This window comes from Numida meleagris, chromosome 4 (assembly GCF_002078875.1).
Source record: "Numida meleagris isolate 19003 breed g44 Domestic line chromosome 4, NumMel1.0, whole genome shotgun sequence".
NCBI lineage: Eukaryota > Metazoa > Chordata > Aves > Galliformes > Numididae > Numida > Numida meleagris.
In genome coordinates, this window is record NC_034412.1 from 57,905,324 (window position 1) to 57,920,333 (window position 15,010).

Sequence of the window (15,010 nt, forward strand, 5' to 3'; positions counted from 1 at the left end):
ATGTCACAGTGCCCCAACAATAGCTCCTCTCCATCTCCCTGAGAAAGGTGAAACCTGCTACTTTTTGAACAAATCAAGGTCACTAGTAACATGTAAGGTGGATAGGTGGACTGCTTCTCTCATCCTTGGTAAAATTTGTTACTTGGTAAGGAACAGCCACACGAGACTTGGTCATACCTCAAGAAGCACGCAGGGCTCATGCTGCTCCTCTGCAGAGAGAAGAATTTAATTTCCACAGTGATACTTGTGCTGCCTTCACCACGACTGAACTCTGAATGTGTATTTTTACACTACTAACTTGCTTCTTAAAGTCCATTTTCTGAAAAAACGTTAATATAAGTGAAGATCAGGGAGTAAAAAATAGAGAGAGAAAAGGTCAAATGATTCCAATATTGCCCACTAAAGATTTTAAATAAATATTTTAATTCTATTATTGGCATTTACAGGTAGAAAGCATACAGTATGTTACAATTTTATCAAAATGTGAAAAATATGGATGTTACATAAGTAACAAATGTAAAAAAAGTATTTTTCTTACCTTCCCTGAAAGTAAGAAAATTATTCAGCATAGGAAAATATTGATATAAAAACACAGCTTAGGTAAAAAAAAAAAAATTTGGAAGTTTTTACACAGTACGATAGGTTCATCAGATTTGCATGAAGATGTAAGGACTTTGTGAAGTTCTACTTAACATAAAACTTTAGGGAATTTGGGACAAACAGTAAGCTACTTTAATGAGTCTACAAGTAGTTTTCCCTCATATCCGCTCCAAAATGCTAGAGTGCAGTAATTTTCTATACAATAAATAATTCTTCAAAGTTTTCATCATAGAAAATCATATAATGCAGAAAATGCCACTCCAGGGTCACAAAGGCTAGGCAGTGCTTTAATTATAATTACGATAATACTTATTATAGTGCTTCATAATGCCTAAGCACTTCGGATGAGTTAACTAATTAGTCCTCACAACACAGCCATGAGGCAGGTGAGGAAGTGTTAATTACTACCTTTCCAGACTACACATGGAAAATGAAAGATGGGGAGAAACATGGGCTGCAGCAGCTGCACAGCCGTGTTGCAAGGCCAAGAGATGTGGAAATGGAGTTCTTTCCTGACACCAAGCACTCCCCTCCCACTGGAAGCACGGAGGGGGGCAGGCAGGGACCAGGGTTTAGCATCCCCAAATATTTCATAGAGATTCAGAAGCTCTCACACAACTTTGTCAAAAAAAAAAAAAATTAAAAAAATCCCCAAAAGAAGACAGAAAAGCCCCCAAACAAACAAATTAACAAGCTGAAAATAAATCCTAAAGTGCTGACCAGCTTGAGCTGCCTCTAGCACCTCTTGTATGGAATATGACTTACAGCACTGTTGCCAGCAATTACTCAAGCTGATTTCTTCCACAATCCTTACGTTTGAGCAACTGCAGGATATAGCGACTACGTTTTCTGAGACAACTTGCTACTGTAATTCCTTCATTCATCATCCTTCTTCCATGCACTTCTTAAGGAAAATTAAATCCTCAATACTTTTGCATCATAAAACACATTAGTAGCTGGATACAATATACACATCCTTCACAATTAAAAAAAAATTAGTTCATTTTCAGAACAAAGCATTATTAATTTAAGAATCACAAACCAAACAATGGTAAATAGGAAACCCTTTTCAAAAACTGCATGCCAAATATCGTTTCCAAATACAATGCATGCAGGAGAAATAAATTCATCCAAGCATAATTAAATTAAAAATGTTTTAAGTCTCTTTCAGCAGCATAATGGTTATTATTTTTAAAGTCTCCTCCAACCAAACTGGCCTGGGGTGCAAATGCTGACCTTTCCTTCTCTACAACCATACAAAAGTCTGACTGTTCCATGGCCTTGCACTGCGGCAACACCAGAGACAAAGCCTATACATACTGTTCTGCTTCCCCCTCCTTGGAAACAGGCTTTGTTGTACCACCTTTGCTGTCTTCACTAGCTGCTGCTGCTGCTGCTGCCATTGTTTTTTCGGGAAGTGATGCCAAATCCTTGAAAACGTCCACATAATGCCCAAAGCCTGGGCCCCAGTTCAAGAGGTTGTCCCAGTTGAAGCTTCCTGCCTGCTGCCCCAGCTTCACGGGCAGGGAGTTGTCCCCAGTGCCAGCTGCCTGTGCTCCCACGGGCCCTCCCTCCCCACGACGGCCAGGGTACCGCCGGGGCTTCAGCCTCACCCCATAGTTGTCCTCATCATCTGCATCAGATTCATTGACCTGGGATAACTTGGGCATCCTGGACGTGTATGCAATGGGCTTATCCCTGTCATACTCCATCTCTGAGCATGTGAAGGACTCGTGGGAGTCACTGTCAGAGGAGGACTCGGGTGCGGGAATACCATCAGCCGGGTTCCTTGTCCGGGACAGGGGCCTTCTGCAGTCCTCCTCAGAAGAGGATCGGCCGTGGTCAGCACTACAGATGCTGGGGTTTCTGGGGCGTGGGGTGTTCAGTCTCTCCACCTCTTCGATGGACAGTCCCACTGGAGGGGCTGTCTCCAGGGGGATCTGACCGATGGGCTGCTTCAGGCGGCTGCCCGGCCGGGAACCATGGCTCGCCATGGTCTGTGGACTCTTACTTCTCCTCCCCAGCCGAGTGGCATAGTTGAAAATGCCGGGCTGGCAGACATCATTGTGCATCTCCAGTGGGCTCCCTTCCCGTATGGAGAGGTGCAGCTCCCGGGCTGGACTGTGCCTGTAGAAAGTCGATGACTTGGAGAAAGGTGCGGGGCTATGCCGAGACAGGGGGTTAGGAGTAGGGCAGGCTGAGTGGCTTAAAGACGTTGTCCTCAAGCCCTGCCCATAGGAAGGCTGGTAAGTCAGGCTGCTAGCTCCCAGCGGCATTGGGGACTGCCGTGCAAAGCCCAGTGGGCTGTGCCTCTGGATGGAAAACTTGGGTGTATGGCTCCGAAACTGCTTGTAGTGCTGGATGATATCGGCATCTGAGGGGGCGATGCTGCTGGCATTGTCAATGTCATAGTGCTCGATCTCAGGCTCAGGCGAAGCCAGTGGGGCACTGGGAATGGTCTCCGTGGCATGCGGAATGTCAGTCTCATCATAGATGAGATAGGGGTTTTCTCTTTCTATGATATCAGGTTTGGGATTCCCCTCAGGCTGCTTCCTGACCGTCATGTCATCACCATAAGGTGGGATGTTGTCAGGGTCATCAAAAGCCACATTCTCACTCCCTTTCTTCTTCTTCTCCTTTGTTTTCTTCTCCTGCTTTGGGGCCTTTGACTTCTTCCCCCGGCACTGGTTGCAGAGAATGAGGCTGAGGACCAGCAGTGCTAGCACTGTCGCGCAACCGCCCACAATCGCCGGCACAGCCCAGAGGGGCAGGGACAGCTCGGCAGGGTGTGGGGATGGCAGGCACACATAGCCACTATTGGGCCCCACTCTGCAGACATGACCGGGGCCACAGGAGACCCCCAGGCATGCCACCACTGTCTCACACCTCTGTCCCATGTATGACTCAGGGCAGCTGCAGGTGAAGCTGGCCTGTGGCCCGGGCTCGCAGCTGCCGCCATTTTGGCAGGGGCTGGAGGCACAAGCGCCTGGTGGGACACACTGGTAAGTGTACCATTGGTTGATGCACATCAGCTCACCCCAGCAGGGACTACTGGCACAGACGTTGGGGCCACGGCAGCCCATCTTGACTGAAGGGTCTGTTTTGGAAAGGGTGGCCAGGCTGTGCTTCCCAGAGAAGGGGAGGCTTTCCCCGCCATACTTGATGTAGGAAATGCAGCCGTCAAAGCCTAAGAGAGAAAGCAGCAGTCACTTTGGGATTTCTAAGCAGAACAAGGTTAAGTAAAAGCTGTTTATGACTGGAGCTTTTGATGTAACTTTCATACCTGCACCTTTTAAGACAAATGATTTTCACAAGCTGTGCATAGAAAGGGAGAATAAAAACAAGATACATGGCACTTATATAAATGATAACAAGATATCTTGCCAAAAGTATTATTTCTTTTTTAAGTCTCCCAAAACAGAATTCAGAAGCTGTGGCTTTTAACTTCAATACTAAGATTTCAAAGAAATAGAAGTATTCTCAGGTGAATAAATGTATCCAAAATTGCAATTAAGATGCTGAAATACGCACACCGTATTTTCTAGAAGCCCTACAAAACATTTTGTACTCCCATTGCTTTCATTACATTTGTAAGAACAGGCAAACGCAAGCAGAAGCCTGAATACAATTTGAAAAATTGACCTGGCTTTTAAGAATTATAGGCTGCACAGGAGGGGGAACTACTGCCTGATTAGGAAATATGTACCACAAGCTTGGAAATTGGCAATAAAGTTCAAATCAAGAAGAAAATGCAATACAAAATAGAATGAAAAAATGCTTTGTCCTTCACTGAGTGGATCAGATCTGAGGTTTGCAATGCAAATTGATACTTTTGTGCCTGTACCTTTCCCTTCCTTACAAATAGGCTCATCAAAGGAAGTCTGAAAGATATATTCTCAGATTTTTAGTGTAATGCAGTTTCCCCTTGAAGTAAAATTATTTTTCAAAAATATTTAAGTAACCATTTTGCCAAAATACTAAGCAATGTGAAGATCTTTGGATTTTATAGAAACATCATATTTCCTAAAAATATATTGTTAAAGTAACTCAATTAATTGTCAATTCCTGGTCCCATTCCATTGAAGCTATATGAAAAGCTCCACCGTTCAGTAAATAAACCAAAATTTGAATGGTTACTATAGGGAAACACCTATTCTAATGGTTTTAATGTCTTTCAAACGATTTTGAACAAATATTCCCTCTAATGATTTCACTCAATATACTAGAATGTTTTCCATTCCTAATTTTCCCATGTTTCTGTAACTTCTTATCATCCACACATAGAGAAACCTGTTCACATCTGGCATGGCTGTGCTAGCACAAAACATTACATATGATTTCCCTTTGCTTCCATTCTTTCCAGGTCCCCCTTTCTGAAGTTGCCTGCAGAGATTCAGTGCAGTATCCTGTCCTGCTGTGCTAAGAAGGAGTTGCTCATGGCAATAACTCATATGCCTCTGAAGCTAAGGAAAGCTCTTCCCAAACTTCCCACAGCTTGGCTGTACTCCTACCCAATTAGGGGTGATACAGAGTTTCAGAGTTGTGAGAGCCCACAGAGATGGATTATCTCTCGCCTTCGTGCAGTTCTGTGTGAGGTCTTTTGCTAGCCTAACAATTCTTTGTGTTCCATAGACTTACTCCTTTCTGCAAGGGTTTTAGGAGAGTGTAACCTAATGCTGACCTTTGCTCAGAGCTGTGACAAAATGGCATGCACGGGGTCGTTTGTAAATTATGCTACCTGGTATGACATGCATAATTACTGTAAGAGACACATTTATTTCTCCTTAACTTCTGAGGGATGGCTCTTCAGGCGCCATGCATAGTGCCAGGTTTACAGGAAGACAATACTAAAGATGAAATTTATCAGATATTATGCAAGAGATATAATCTACAAGGAGCAAGAAAGTGCTTCTACTCTGTTATGAAGCATCACGCTTGAATGAAACAATAAAATGGAGCAAATATCCCATGCATCATTAGCTTCATAGGTTAAATTTCTGCAAACATATTGTTGGAATGGAAGAATAACCATTACAAATAGTAAGACAATGAATAATTGTGGACGTCTCCATAAAAATGGCTAATGCAGAGATAAACATCAAGAATATTGACTCTGCCTTGAAATATCAAATATTCTCAAGCTTATTAAGTTCTGTTGTGAATTTATAACCTTCAAAGGATGTTAATGTAAAAATTTGAATGCTCTCTGATGTCAGAAATAAAACATGATTGGGAACCAATGTCAAATATGTTTTGCTGAGAGATGTAACTCATATGGTGTAAAGGGACATAAAAGTTCTTCTAAGTTTTGCATGCTTGCTACTTCTATATTACACACATTCTGAAAGAGCTGATTTTGTTTCAGCATTACTTAAATTTTCATTTTCTCCTGTTTTTACATTCCCGAAAAAAGAGGAAATTGAGGATTTAAGTTCAGGTGGGAGACCAACCAAAATGGAGGATTAGCTTGCCTCATGCTTGGTGGTCCCTTTCAGCAGCGACGTGATACACAGCAACTGGGATTTCATCACGTCTACCCGGGTTTGAAAACAATATTGGATATACCAGCTTCACAGCCCTGGAATTGTCACCCGTGTATGTTTTTGTCTGCCTTTAACAGTGATTCACATTGCTCCAGATATTTTTTGACCATCTGAGTTCATGCAGAGTTTTATATCTCCCCCTTGTAAATCCTTGATATGTTGTACACAATACAATCCAGTATTAAAAAAAAAAAATAAAATTATTTGAACATGAGATTTTGGATTGTGCATTCCTAATGGAAGCCAGACATTCATAATTTGTCTGCTGCCATTATCAGGAGGTGGGTGAGAAGCTAGTGTCCTCAATTTTCTTTGTTCCAGCTTTCCTAAAGCCTCTTTGGCTTTTCCATGCAGACAGCGCTCATAAAATGTATGTGTAAAAAGGGTAAAAGTAAGCATAGTGTTCACATTATTTCATACCACATTTCAAACAAGTTCACAATACACAAGTGTGAAGCGTTAATTTGCACCTTTCAAAGTTGCTTTATCTGGTCACATTTCTTGAAGTCAGGACAATTTTTCAACATAAAAACCTTGTGAAATCTATTCCTGCATTGTCTGGAATATCTCACAGTTTCTAGCAAAAAATCACTTCCATCTTTACTTATTACTGGGGGAATAATATCAAGTATATGTTATTTATTTCTTTTGCCAGGGTCTAAGACATTGCTTCAACTCTTAAGACTGATTTACTCCTTATGAGCTGGTCAGAGTGGTTCTTTATTGTCCGTATTGTCTGTTGTTCAGAAAAAAAAATAAATCTATTCTTCATTTGACAGGAGGGTAAAGGAGGAGGACGATGGAGTTTCAGAAAATATTTTAATCACATTAATAACAGGCTAAATCCTAGAGTATTTACTAAACCCCTACAGAGAGAGTGTTCTCATTTAGAATTTTTGCCTGAGTACGTTTGCCTTGATTTTCCAGATTCTGACCCAGGTTAAGAATAGATCCTTTCTTCTCTATTAGCATAACAAATTTGTAACAATGCACTTGCAGACAATCAAGCAAACCCACCCCCTGCCTCCAAAATGCCCTGCAGATGGAATGCTGTTTTTTGAAAACAACAAGTTTGTGCTAGAGGAACAAAAAATTGCAACTCTTATCCTTTCAAATTACAGCTTTCCTGGCAAAGCGTAGAACTATATTAGTTACTGATATAGAATTACAGTACTTTCTGCAACCTTTAAGCAAGCAGACACCCTTTATCTGCTCAAATGTGCTCATGTGCACTATATTGAAAAGAAAAGAAAAAAGAATTACCTGCAACTGTGCTCTTGAAAGGTTGGTTTGGTGGGATACCTCCCAAAGATATTGTAAGAACGTTTAGTCCACCAAAATCTTGTGTGACATGGAGAATGTCTCGGCTATGAGTCTTGTCAACAGACAGGATAGTGGTAGAGCCATTCTTCTCAATGAGTATAGAATGCCACTGCCCATCTGCCGTGTACACTTCTGGGATGTTTCTTTCCACTTTCCCAGCAATTCCAGCATCGGATATGTAATGCACTTTCCCACCTCTTATCTGATCGGAAAAAAAGCAAAATGCATAGCTTTAAAATGATAGTTACAGACTCAACTTTTTGCACCCACATACACATAAACAATATTATGCCTATCCAGTACAGCTACAATAACACATGGCTTTGGTTGTAGTAAAAAGTATGGATGTATTTTTCCCCAAACAACTGTTTGGTACCAAAAATGCATTCTTTATTTAGTACTAGGCTCCAATTAGATTCATTGCTACATCTGTAGAAAATATACAGTTGCCATCCACTTATTCTTTGGATACTCTCGTAAGAGGAAAACCTATTGAGAAGCTAGCAGTAGGGCATGCACACAACAAAATATTTCAACCAATAAAAGACAGACTCTTCCTTCCCTGTCAAAGCAAGCAGAGAAAATGCTTTGCAGAATAAACAGATGTTGTCCTTGCCTCAAAAACTTGCATCTAGTTATGACACAGTAGGAAAATGTATGACAGAATTTGAGCAAGATTCCAATTTCCTAACTGGTTCTGCTGCTAAACTGCATTCTGCAGAAATATATTTCTATTTTAGAAATCTTACTAAAGGGCTGCGAAGTCTATTGTTTTGTGTGAATTTTCAAATGGTGCTTACTTAAGTAAACTCATTTTAAACTTGTGAGCTATTAGAAAAAAAATGTACTATTGAAGTCTCTGAAAAACTTTTTGGCTTTTCCTCAACAGATGATGCTATGCTCATGAGATGCAGAATTTTAAACCTCTTATGAGTTGAGTATTAAGCCATCCCAAAGAGAGATTAGTGCAAACTTTACATTTAAGATAAAAGAGTGAAAAAAAATCCATAACCAAGCCCAGAAAATTCTCAAATGCTACGTAGGACCTGGGTAAGTCAGCTGATCTCCTGAGCGTTGTATCAACTTGTAAGCTTTATGTAGGGTGTCAGAAATAAAAAATATAGTTCATAGGGTGGCTCTGCAACTTGTTGCAGATTCCCTTCCATACTCTGTTACTTTGCACATTCATCACAAGACCATTCCTTTCTCTTCTGCGTTCCTTGCTGTGATGCACAGCAGGAGCGTGTAGAACATGCACGAGCATTGTATAGGAGAGGTCAGAGCCACAGGTTTGTTGAAAGCTCTCTAAGCCTTGCTTGTTCATCCCAGGAAACATAACATTCACCTGGGAAGAACTGTGAGGTGACACACCCAATACAAGAATGCTCTTCTGGTTTCTAGAAACTGTTAAATGCTCTGGATTTACTTTTTTTTCATGATGCAAGCTGAGGACTTTCTTCATACAGATCAGCTTTAAGATGGCTGTAAGACCACGTGCATGTTCTGGCAGCAGCCTGAACTGAATGTATCTAGTACGTAGTCCATTTGGATCAAGAAAAACAGTGGTTAATATATACATGAACTTTGCTTATAACAAACATAATTTGGACTATACAAAAACGTAGTTTGATGAAGATCCCCCCTCAAAGATAGGATGCTTTTGGTGTTGGCAAATACAGGTGGCACACATCTAAACTATGACACAGGCTGAAGAAAAACCCATATTTGGAAACGCAGTCATGCAGATGATCATAACATATTAAACACCATTTGCCACAATGAAAAATATTTATGAAAAGACTAACTGCATGGAATATATACATTTATTTATGTTTACAAGCTTTCATGGGTTCGTTCATTTTATTTGGTCTTTATGGTTTGTTCGTTTTATTTGGTCTATATGCTATATGAAAGCACTGTTGTGTGTTTGGGTCTTTATGAAAACACAAAGGAATATACTATATCAAACAGTATCCTCTAAGCTTATGAGAATATTAAGCATAGACCTGTGTCTTCTAATTCCACATTAGAGAAGAACTGTATAATTATTTACCCACCATACTGATTTATGACTTTGAAGTGCTACTTCATTTCTTTAAAACGGCATGTGACCAATGTCTATAAATATTATACCAGAAGTATTTAGAAAAATAAAATTTCCAGAGACAAGACTGGTCCATGACTTCTTTAACCAGGAAAAAATAAGGAATGTTCTTCTTGGTTCCTTGAAGCACAACATACTTCTAAATTTGAAACAAATGTCAATGCTGACAATATTGAATAACACTCATTTTTAGTTTTTATTTAAATGGCTGAGCAACTGACAAGTGGGATATACTGAAAAGAATGAGCTACTAAAGCAAACTTTCTAACTACAAGGTTGATCCAACTTTACTAACATTCTGAATCTCCTTTACTGAGCAAATTACTTCTTATTTGCTTTAAATCTGAGTACTAGCCTGTTCAGATTTATAGCTCGCTGTGTAACACACCACTGAAATGAGCTATGTTCTGATTTATTCCTGTAACTTGATATGTGCATATGTTAGCATATATGGGCAATATATAATCCACATTCTCCACTCATACAATTCTTAGAGATGCAATTATGTTAATCTAATCTGATTTCAGATGAGATTTTAAGCTAAAATGGGACAGGTAACTTCACCTTTAGCCTGCTGTTTTTATCTCCTTACTTCTAACTGAATTAGTCGCAGTATGCTTTACTCGTTAAAAAATATGCTGTGACAATGAGCTTTACTAGTAAGAAGACTCCTAGCATTTTCCTTTTTGTGCTTTTTTGAGGTGGCATTTTACATCTGATTTTGACTATTGTTTAATTTCATCTGCTAGTTCTTACATTTTTCCTGGATTAAGGAGCCCTTTATAACACAAATAAGACCTCTTTTCTCAAAGCTTGAGGTTCTAGAGGGGGAGGCCACATCCATCATTTAAATAATCAGCTGCTTGCAATCTCAGTGGGTCTGATTTATTATCATTTCTCTAATTTTATCCCAATACCAGCTGTAACAAAACCAGTTGACTGCATGAGGAAAAATGTGGAGGCATGGAGGTAGTCACAGATCTTACAGCTTTTCACTAGCATAATTTAATATTAAAACCACATGCAGGTTTCCTCCAAATGCTTACATCTTGGAAAACAAGCATATTAAAATATCCAAAAATCAAGTTATGAAAATGTCTGTTTTGAAGCTGGTCAAAAGAGTTGTAAATAGAAATCCCCAAATCTCATTTACTGCACAGGGAGTGGGCTGAGATGCCAGGGAGACTGATGTGTGGGCTAGCTTTACTGATATTTTGGGCCACCACCATGGGAAGCCCTCATCATGAAACCTACACTGGGTGTGAGTGGTGGAGCTTAACCCTAAGTACAGTGAAAAAGATCTTCTGTTTTATTAACTACCATCATCTGAGAACTTTCTGGTAATAATCAGTTCAGTGAAGTTACCCGTCCTTCCTTAAAGGACCTGTTACCAAGCAAACTTGAGTTCTTTGCCCTTGAACAGCTGGGGATGGGATGCAACACTCTGCTCATTTATATAACTTCACCAAAACTAACAACAATAAGAGTGTTTGCATAAACACACCACTAATGCTTTCATGTAGGAAAGACAATTCTCTTTTTTTCTTTTTTTTTAATTAAAGATTGTAGAGCTAGTATAATGAATTTGTGTAGGGAGAAAAAAGGTAGTATTTGTTGTTTTTCTTTTTGTCTGGTTTGTCTCCTTGTTTTTGTTTGTTTTCCTCCAGAATACAAAATAATTAGATCTTACCAGAGAATATGACTGTGGCAGAAACTTCGTATCAAATGATCGGTTATAAGTGTATGCCTGTGCAGACTTGCTTCTTAAAAGCAGATGGAGGAGGGGAGAGCTCTGTACCTCTGATCTGCACAGGAACTGGGCAGGTGGACAATATCAATGGGGCTGAAGCTTAGAAAGTGTGAATTTCTGTATGGGTTTCTTTTAAAGTCAGGGAAAAAAAAAGTTGGAAAGCCTTACAGCAGTCAAGGAAACTTGGAGCTTACACCAACCCAATGAAGGGGCTTGCCAGCATCACTGCTGTACTCATTTAGAGTTATGAGTAAATGGACTGAGTCATAGCCGGGAACTGAACCATCGCTTTCTCTTGAGGAAGGTAACTTCTGCAGCAATAAACTCTTGGGAAAGAAAACTGTGTGGCATTTGAAGCATTAATTCAGCCACATATCTCAAAACAATTTGATATTGACATTGCTCTGTGGGTAACCTCATGAATTCAAGTTATCCCTTACTTCCTAGTTTGATAAGCACAAGCCACATCAGTAGGAATTCATGAAAACTTTTTGGCTGTTGTTTGCTAGCTTAAGGAGGATCCCGGTTCAAGGTCTGAAAAATCAGAAGATTAAAGGGCAATAATGAAATTATTTGCTCTGTAAATTGCAACTTCATGATGATAACAAATACGGCAATGAGTACCATTCCCTCTGCCTTAAAACAGTCACTATTTGGAGTCTAGACAAAACTGCTTAGATACAAAGCCATCAAGATCTTCTGATACCTTGGAAAATAGCAAGGGAATTGTTGAGAAGATGAATGATACTGGCGCAGTGCCTAGCCTTAGTTAAAGACCTAATATTTTACAAAGGAAATGGCAAGAGTAATGGAAAAATATGATTTTGATCACTGTACAAGAGGCAGTCCAATCAAATCAAACTCAGCATTAGCTGCAATCTTACCTTCACAGTAGTGAAGTTGCTGCTTTCCTGGATGTGAACTAAAATCCCATTCTCGCTTCTTGTTCTGAACTTCACTTCCAAGCTGTTCACATTCAGTGGCCCTGGGCTGGCACCTCTAGCACTGTGTCTCATCATGTATTCACGCTTCTTATTTGGGCTCATGTGGTAGTCAAGTCGTCCTTTGCCTTCCAGTGATAAGGCAGTGTCAGCAGTAATATCTGGGACAAGGACAGGGAAGTATTGAGTATGCAGCTGGTTGCAGATATAGTACAGTGATGATCTGCCTGATAACAACCATTTTCTTCAGGGAGGAGATCAAGTTCAGAGCAGGTCAGTGGGGAGTGCAGGAGTGAATGGCAATTTCACCCCCCTCTGTTCTCTGGCTTGAACCAGAATGTGAGTTTGAGAGTGGGAGTGTGCTAGTAATTTACTGCTGGTATCAGTCAATAGTAAATTAAAACTCGCTAGGGAACGAGTGAGGGAGTAGGGGAAAAAATTTGGCTCTCAGAACTGTAATTCCTTCCCAGGGATGTTACTATTTCCATTACTGCAAACAGGGTTTCATGATATATAGAACTCCAAGCTCTTCAGGGCAGAGATGATGACTTTCCATTTGTTAGGGCATAAAAGAATAAAAATCGCAGAGCATTGACTACTAAATGCTGTTAAAATTATGGCAAAATTCTTTAGTAAACGGGCATAATAAAAGCATATAAATCAGCTAAACAATAGTGGGACATGTAAGAAAACAAAACTCAGTCATTATACTACAACAATATGGAAATCAATTGCTTTGCTCTCCTAGACCATCCTGTACTGATTTATAGAGCAATCCATACTCAAGTTAATAATCCCACAGCGTAAGTGGCTTGCATTTACTTACAAATGCCATACATTCATGCATATAACTTGATGATCATTAGATAAAAAGGCCTACAGTTCAGAGAAGCCATAAGCATGTGCACACTGTATTTATGCAAAGGGAAGCCTTCTCCCTTACTCTCTTACCTCCCCACAGCAGACAAATGCCTCCTTTTGAATAGCTTTATTTTGGTTACTGATTACACCTGATTGGAAGCAGTAGTTTTAAATGAGTGTAAGTTACCTGAAATGTGCTATGAAGACAAGGAAACATATATATATAACTTGATGTTATTTTTAACTCATGAAAGGACAACAGTCCATTGTGGACTTTCCCTTCATGATTATTTAATAGGTGAGCAGGCTGCTTGTTTTCATTATTTCATAAAATTCATTATCCTGTTCCCCTGAAAAGAAACTTTATAACCATACAGTTAGGTGTAGATGAAAAAGAATGAGAGCAAAACCCTACATTTTTCACAATGGTCTCCTGTCAGTCCATCTTTGCATTGGCACTGCTGCCATGACCAGTGATCAATGCAGGTGCCACCATGTTGGCAGGGGGTAGTGGTACAAGCGCCTTCTAATCGAGGACATCTGAAACAAAGCAGAACAGCAGATACTGAGGAATGTGTGTACAAACAAGTGGAGCAGCTGGAGAGGATCACACGGTTGAATGATAATCCTTTTCTTCCCTTCTAGAGATGCAAAAATTGAGGTGCTTTTCTCTCAGACGGCTGATGGTTCTAAACAGATCCCAACTTTCAGCATCAAGTTATAACAGCCTTAATAAAGAGAAGGGAATTCACAGACAGTGAAACTCCTATTATCTGCTATGCAAGAGAAGAAGACACTCTCTTCCAGGTGTTTTTTGCACTGCAGACCTCTGGAGACCTCACATCTTTCACAAAGAACAGTGAAGACTGGGGGTGAAAAGAGGAAGGGTGAACTACCAAATCTGGACCTAAGACTGACATTGTTGCTACAACTGTGGCTTCAAACAGCAAGACAGAAAAACAACAGAATCAAATAGTTGCTCATTTCTGAAAGATCACTCAGATGATATGAGGGAAATTCAGTGATACTTGAGAGGCAAAGTGATAGAACAGACATTGTGAATTAAAAAGAAATAAGAGGGAGTAGAGGTTTAGTGAACCATAGGAGTACAGTCAAACCCAGGTGGAATTTATAAAGAAACAGGGCTACTCTATTTCAGCCTGCAAAGCAGCATTAATAATAGTAATTGGCAACAGAAATGTAATGATGTTGCTTTTTCAAAGTTTCTGTAATCTTCTGTGGATCTCTCACCCAAATTCATTTCTTCTTAATTTTTTCACACTTTATAATAAATTCTACAGTCATTTTTTTCAAGAAATAACTAAAAGTGTCAGGACTGGTGCCTGAGTTTTATGCTGGCTTCCTATATCATAAATACTGTTGATTCGATACCATATATAGCAGACATACTGATCTAAGATTCCTTGAGCTGCCAAAGCCTGGCTGGGCTCCAGGGGACGTCCGTTGACTGCAAACTCCATTATACAGCCCACAAAATCGTGGCTTTCCACCTGTCCTCTCCTTTGAAGGATAGGCTCAACAGACCTGATACCACCAACGGTAAGTCGATTTGGTTGTACATCAAGGGTCCTATAAAAGAGAGGAAAAAAGGTTTAACGACATCAGACATAAAATAGCAATGACAACAAAGGAGTAGTCAGCTAAGGTCTGTGACTAAAGTTCTACTTCCAAAATTCATATTGTATGTTTTGAAGGGGAAAGAGAGCGATGCCTCTATGACATGTAAATTCATGCTGTTATTGAATGTCAAACTTCTGTTCACTTAACTGAGCAACGTGCTTGCAATCAAAATGAATAGGGATTTTCACTCAATTATGGCTTAAATTATAGATGATATTTAAACAGCTGGAAGGTGGATTCATTATTT

At 39.9% G+C, this 15,010-nt stretch overlaps 1 protein-coding gene across 1 annotated transcript in view; it reads right to left on the reverse strand.

The window, feature by feature from the left end:
* Positions 407–15,010, reverse strand: part of FAT4 (FAT atypical cadherin 4) — a 138,546-nt gene continuing 123,942 nt past the window's right edge. The window contains exons 13-17 of the mRNA XM_021395427.1: positions 14,533–14,712; positions 13,538–13,662; positions 12,205–12,422; positions 7,407–7,668; positions 407–3,787 (exon numbers count right to left, since the gene is read on the reverse strand). Of these exons, the coding sequence (XP_021251102.1) occupies positions 1,911–3,787; positions 7,407–7,668; positions 12,205–12,422; positions 13,538–13,662; positions 14,533–14,712 (2,662 nt within the window). The 3' untranslated portion in view covers positions 407–1,910. The remainder of the gene's footprint in view (positions 3,788–7,406; positions 7,669–12,204; positions 12,423–13,537; positions 13,663–14,532; positions 14,713–15,010) is intronic.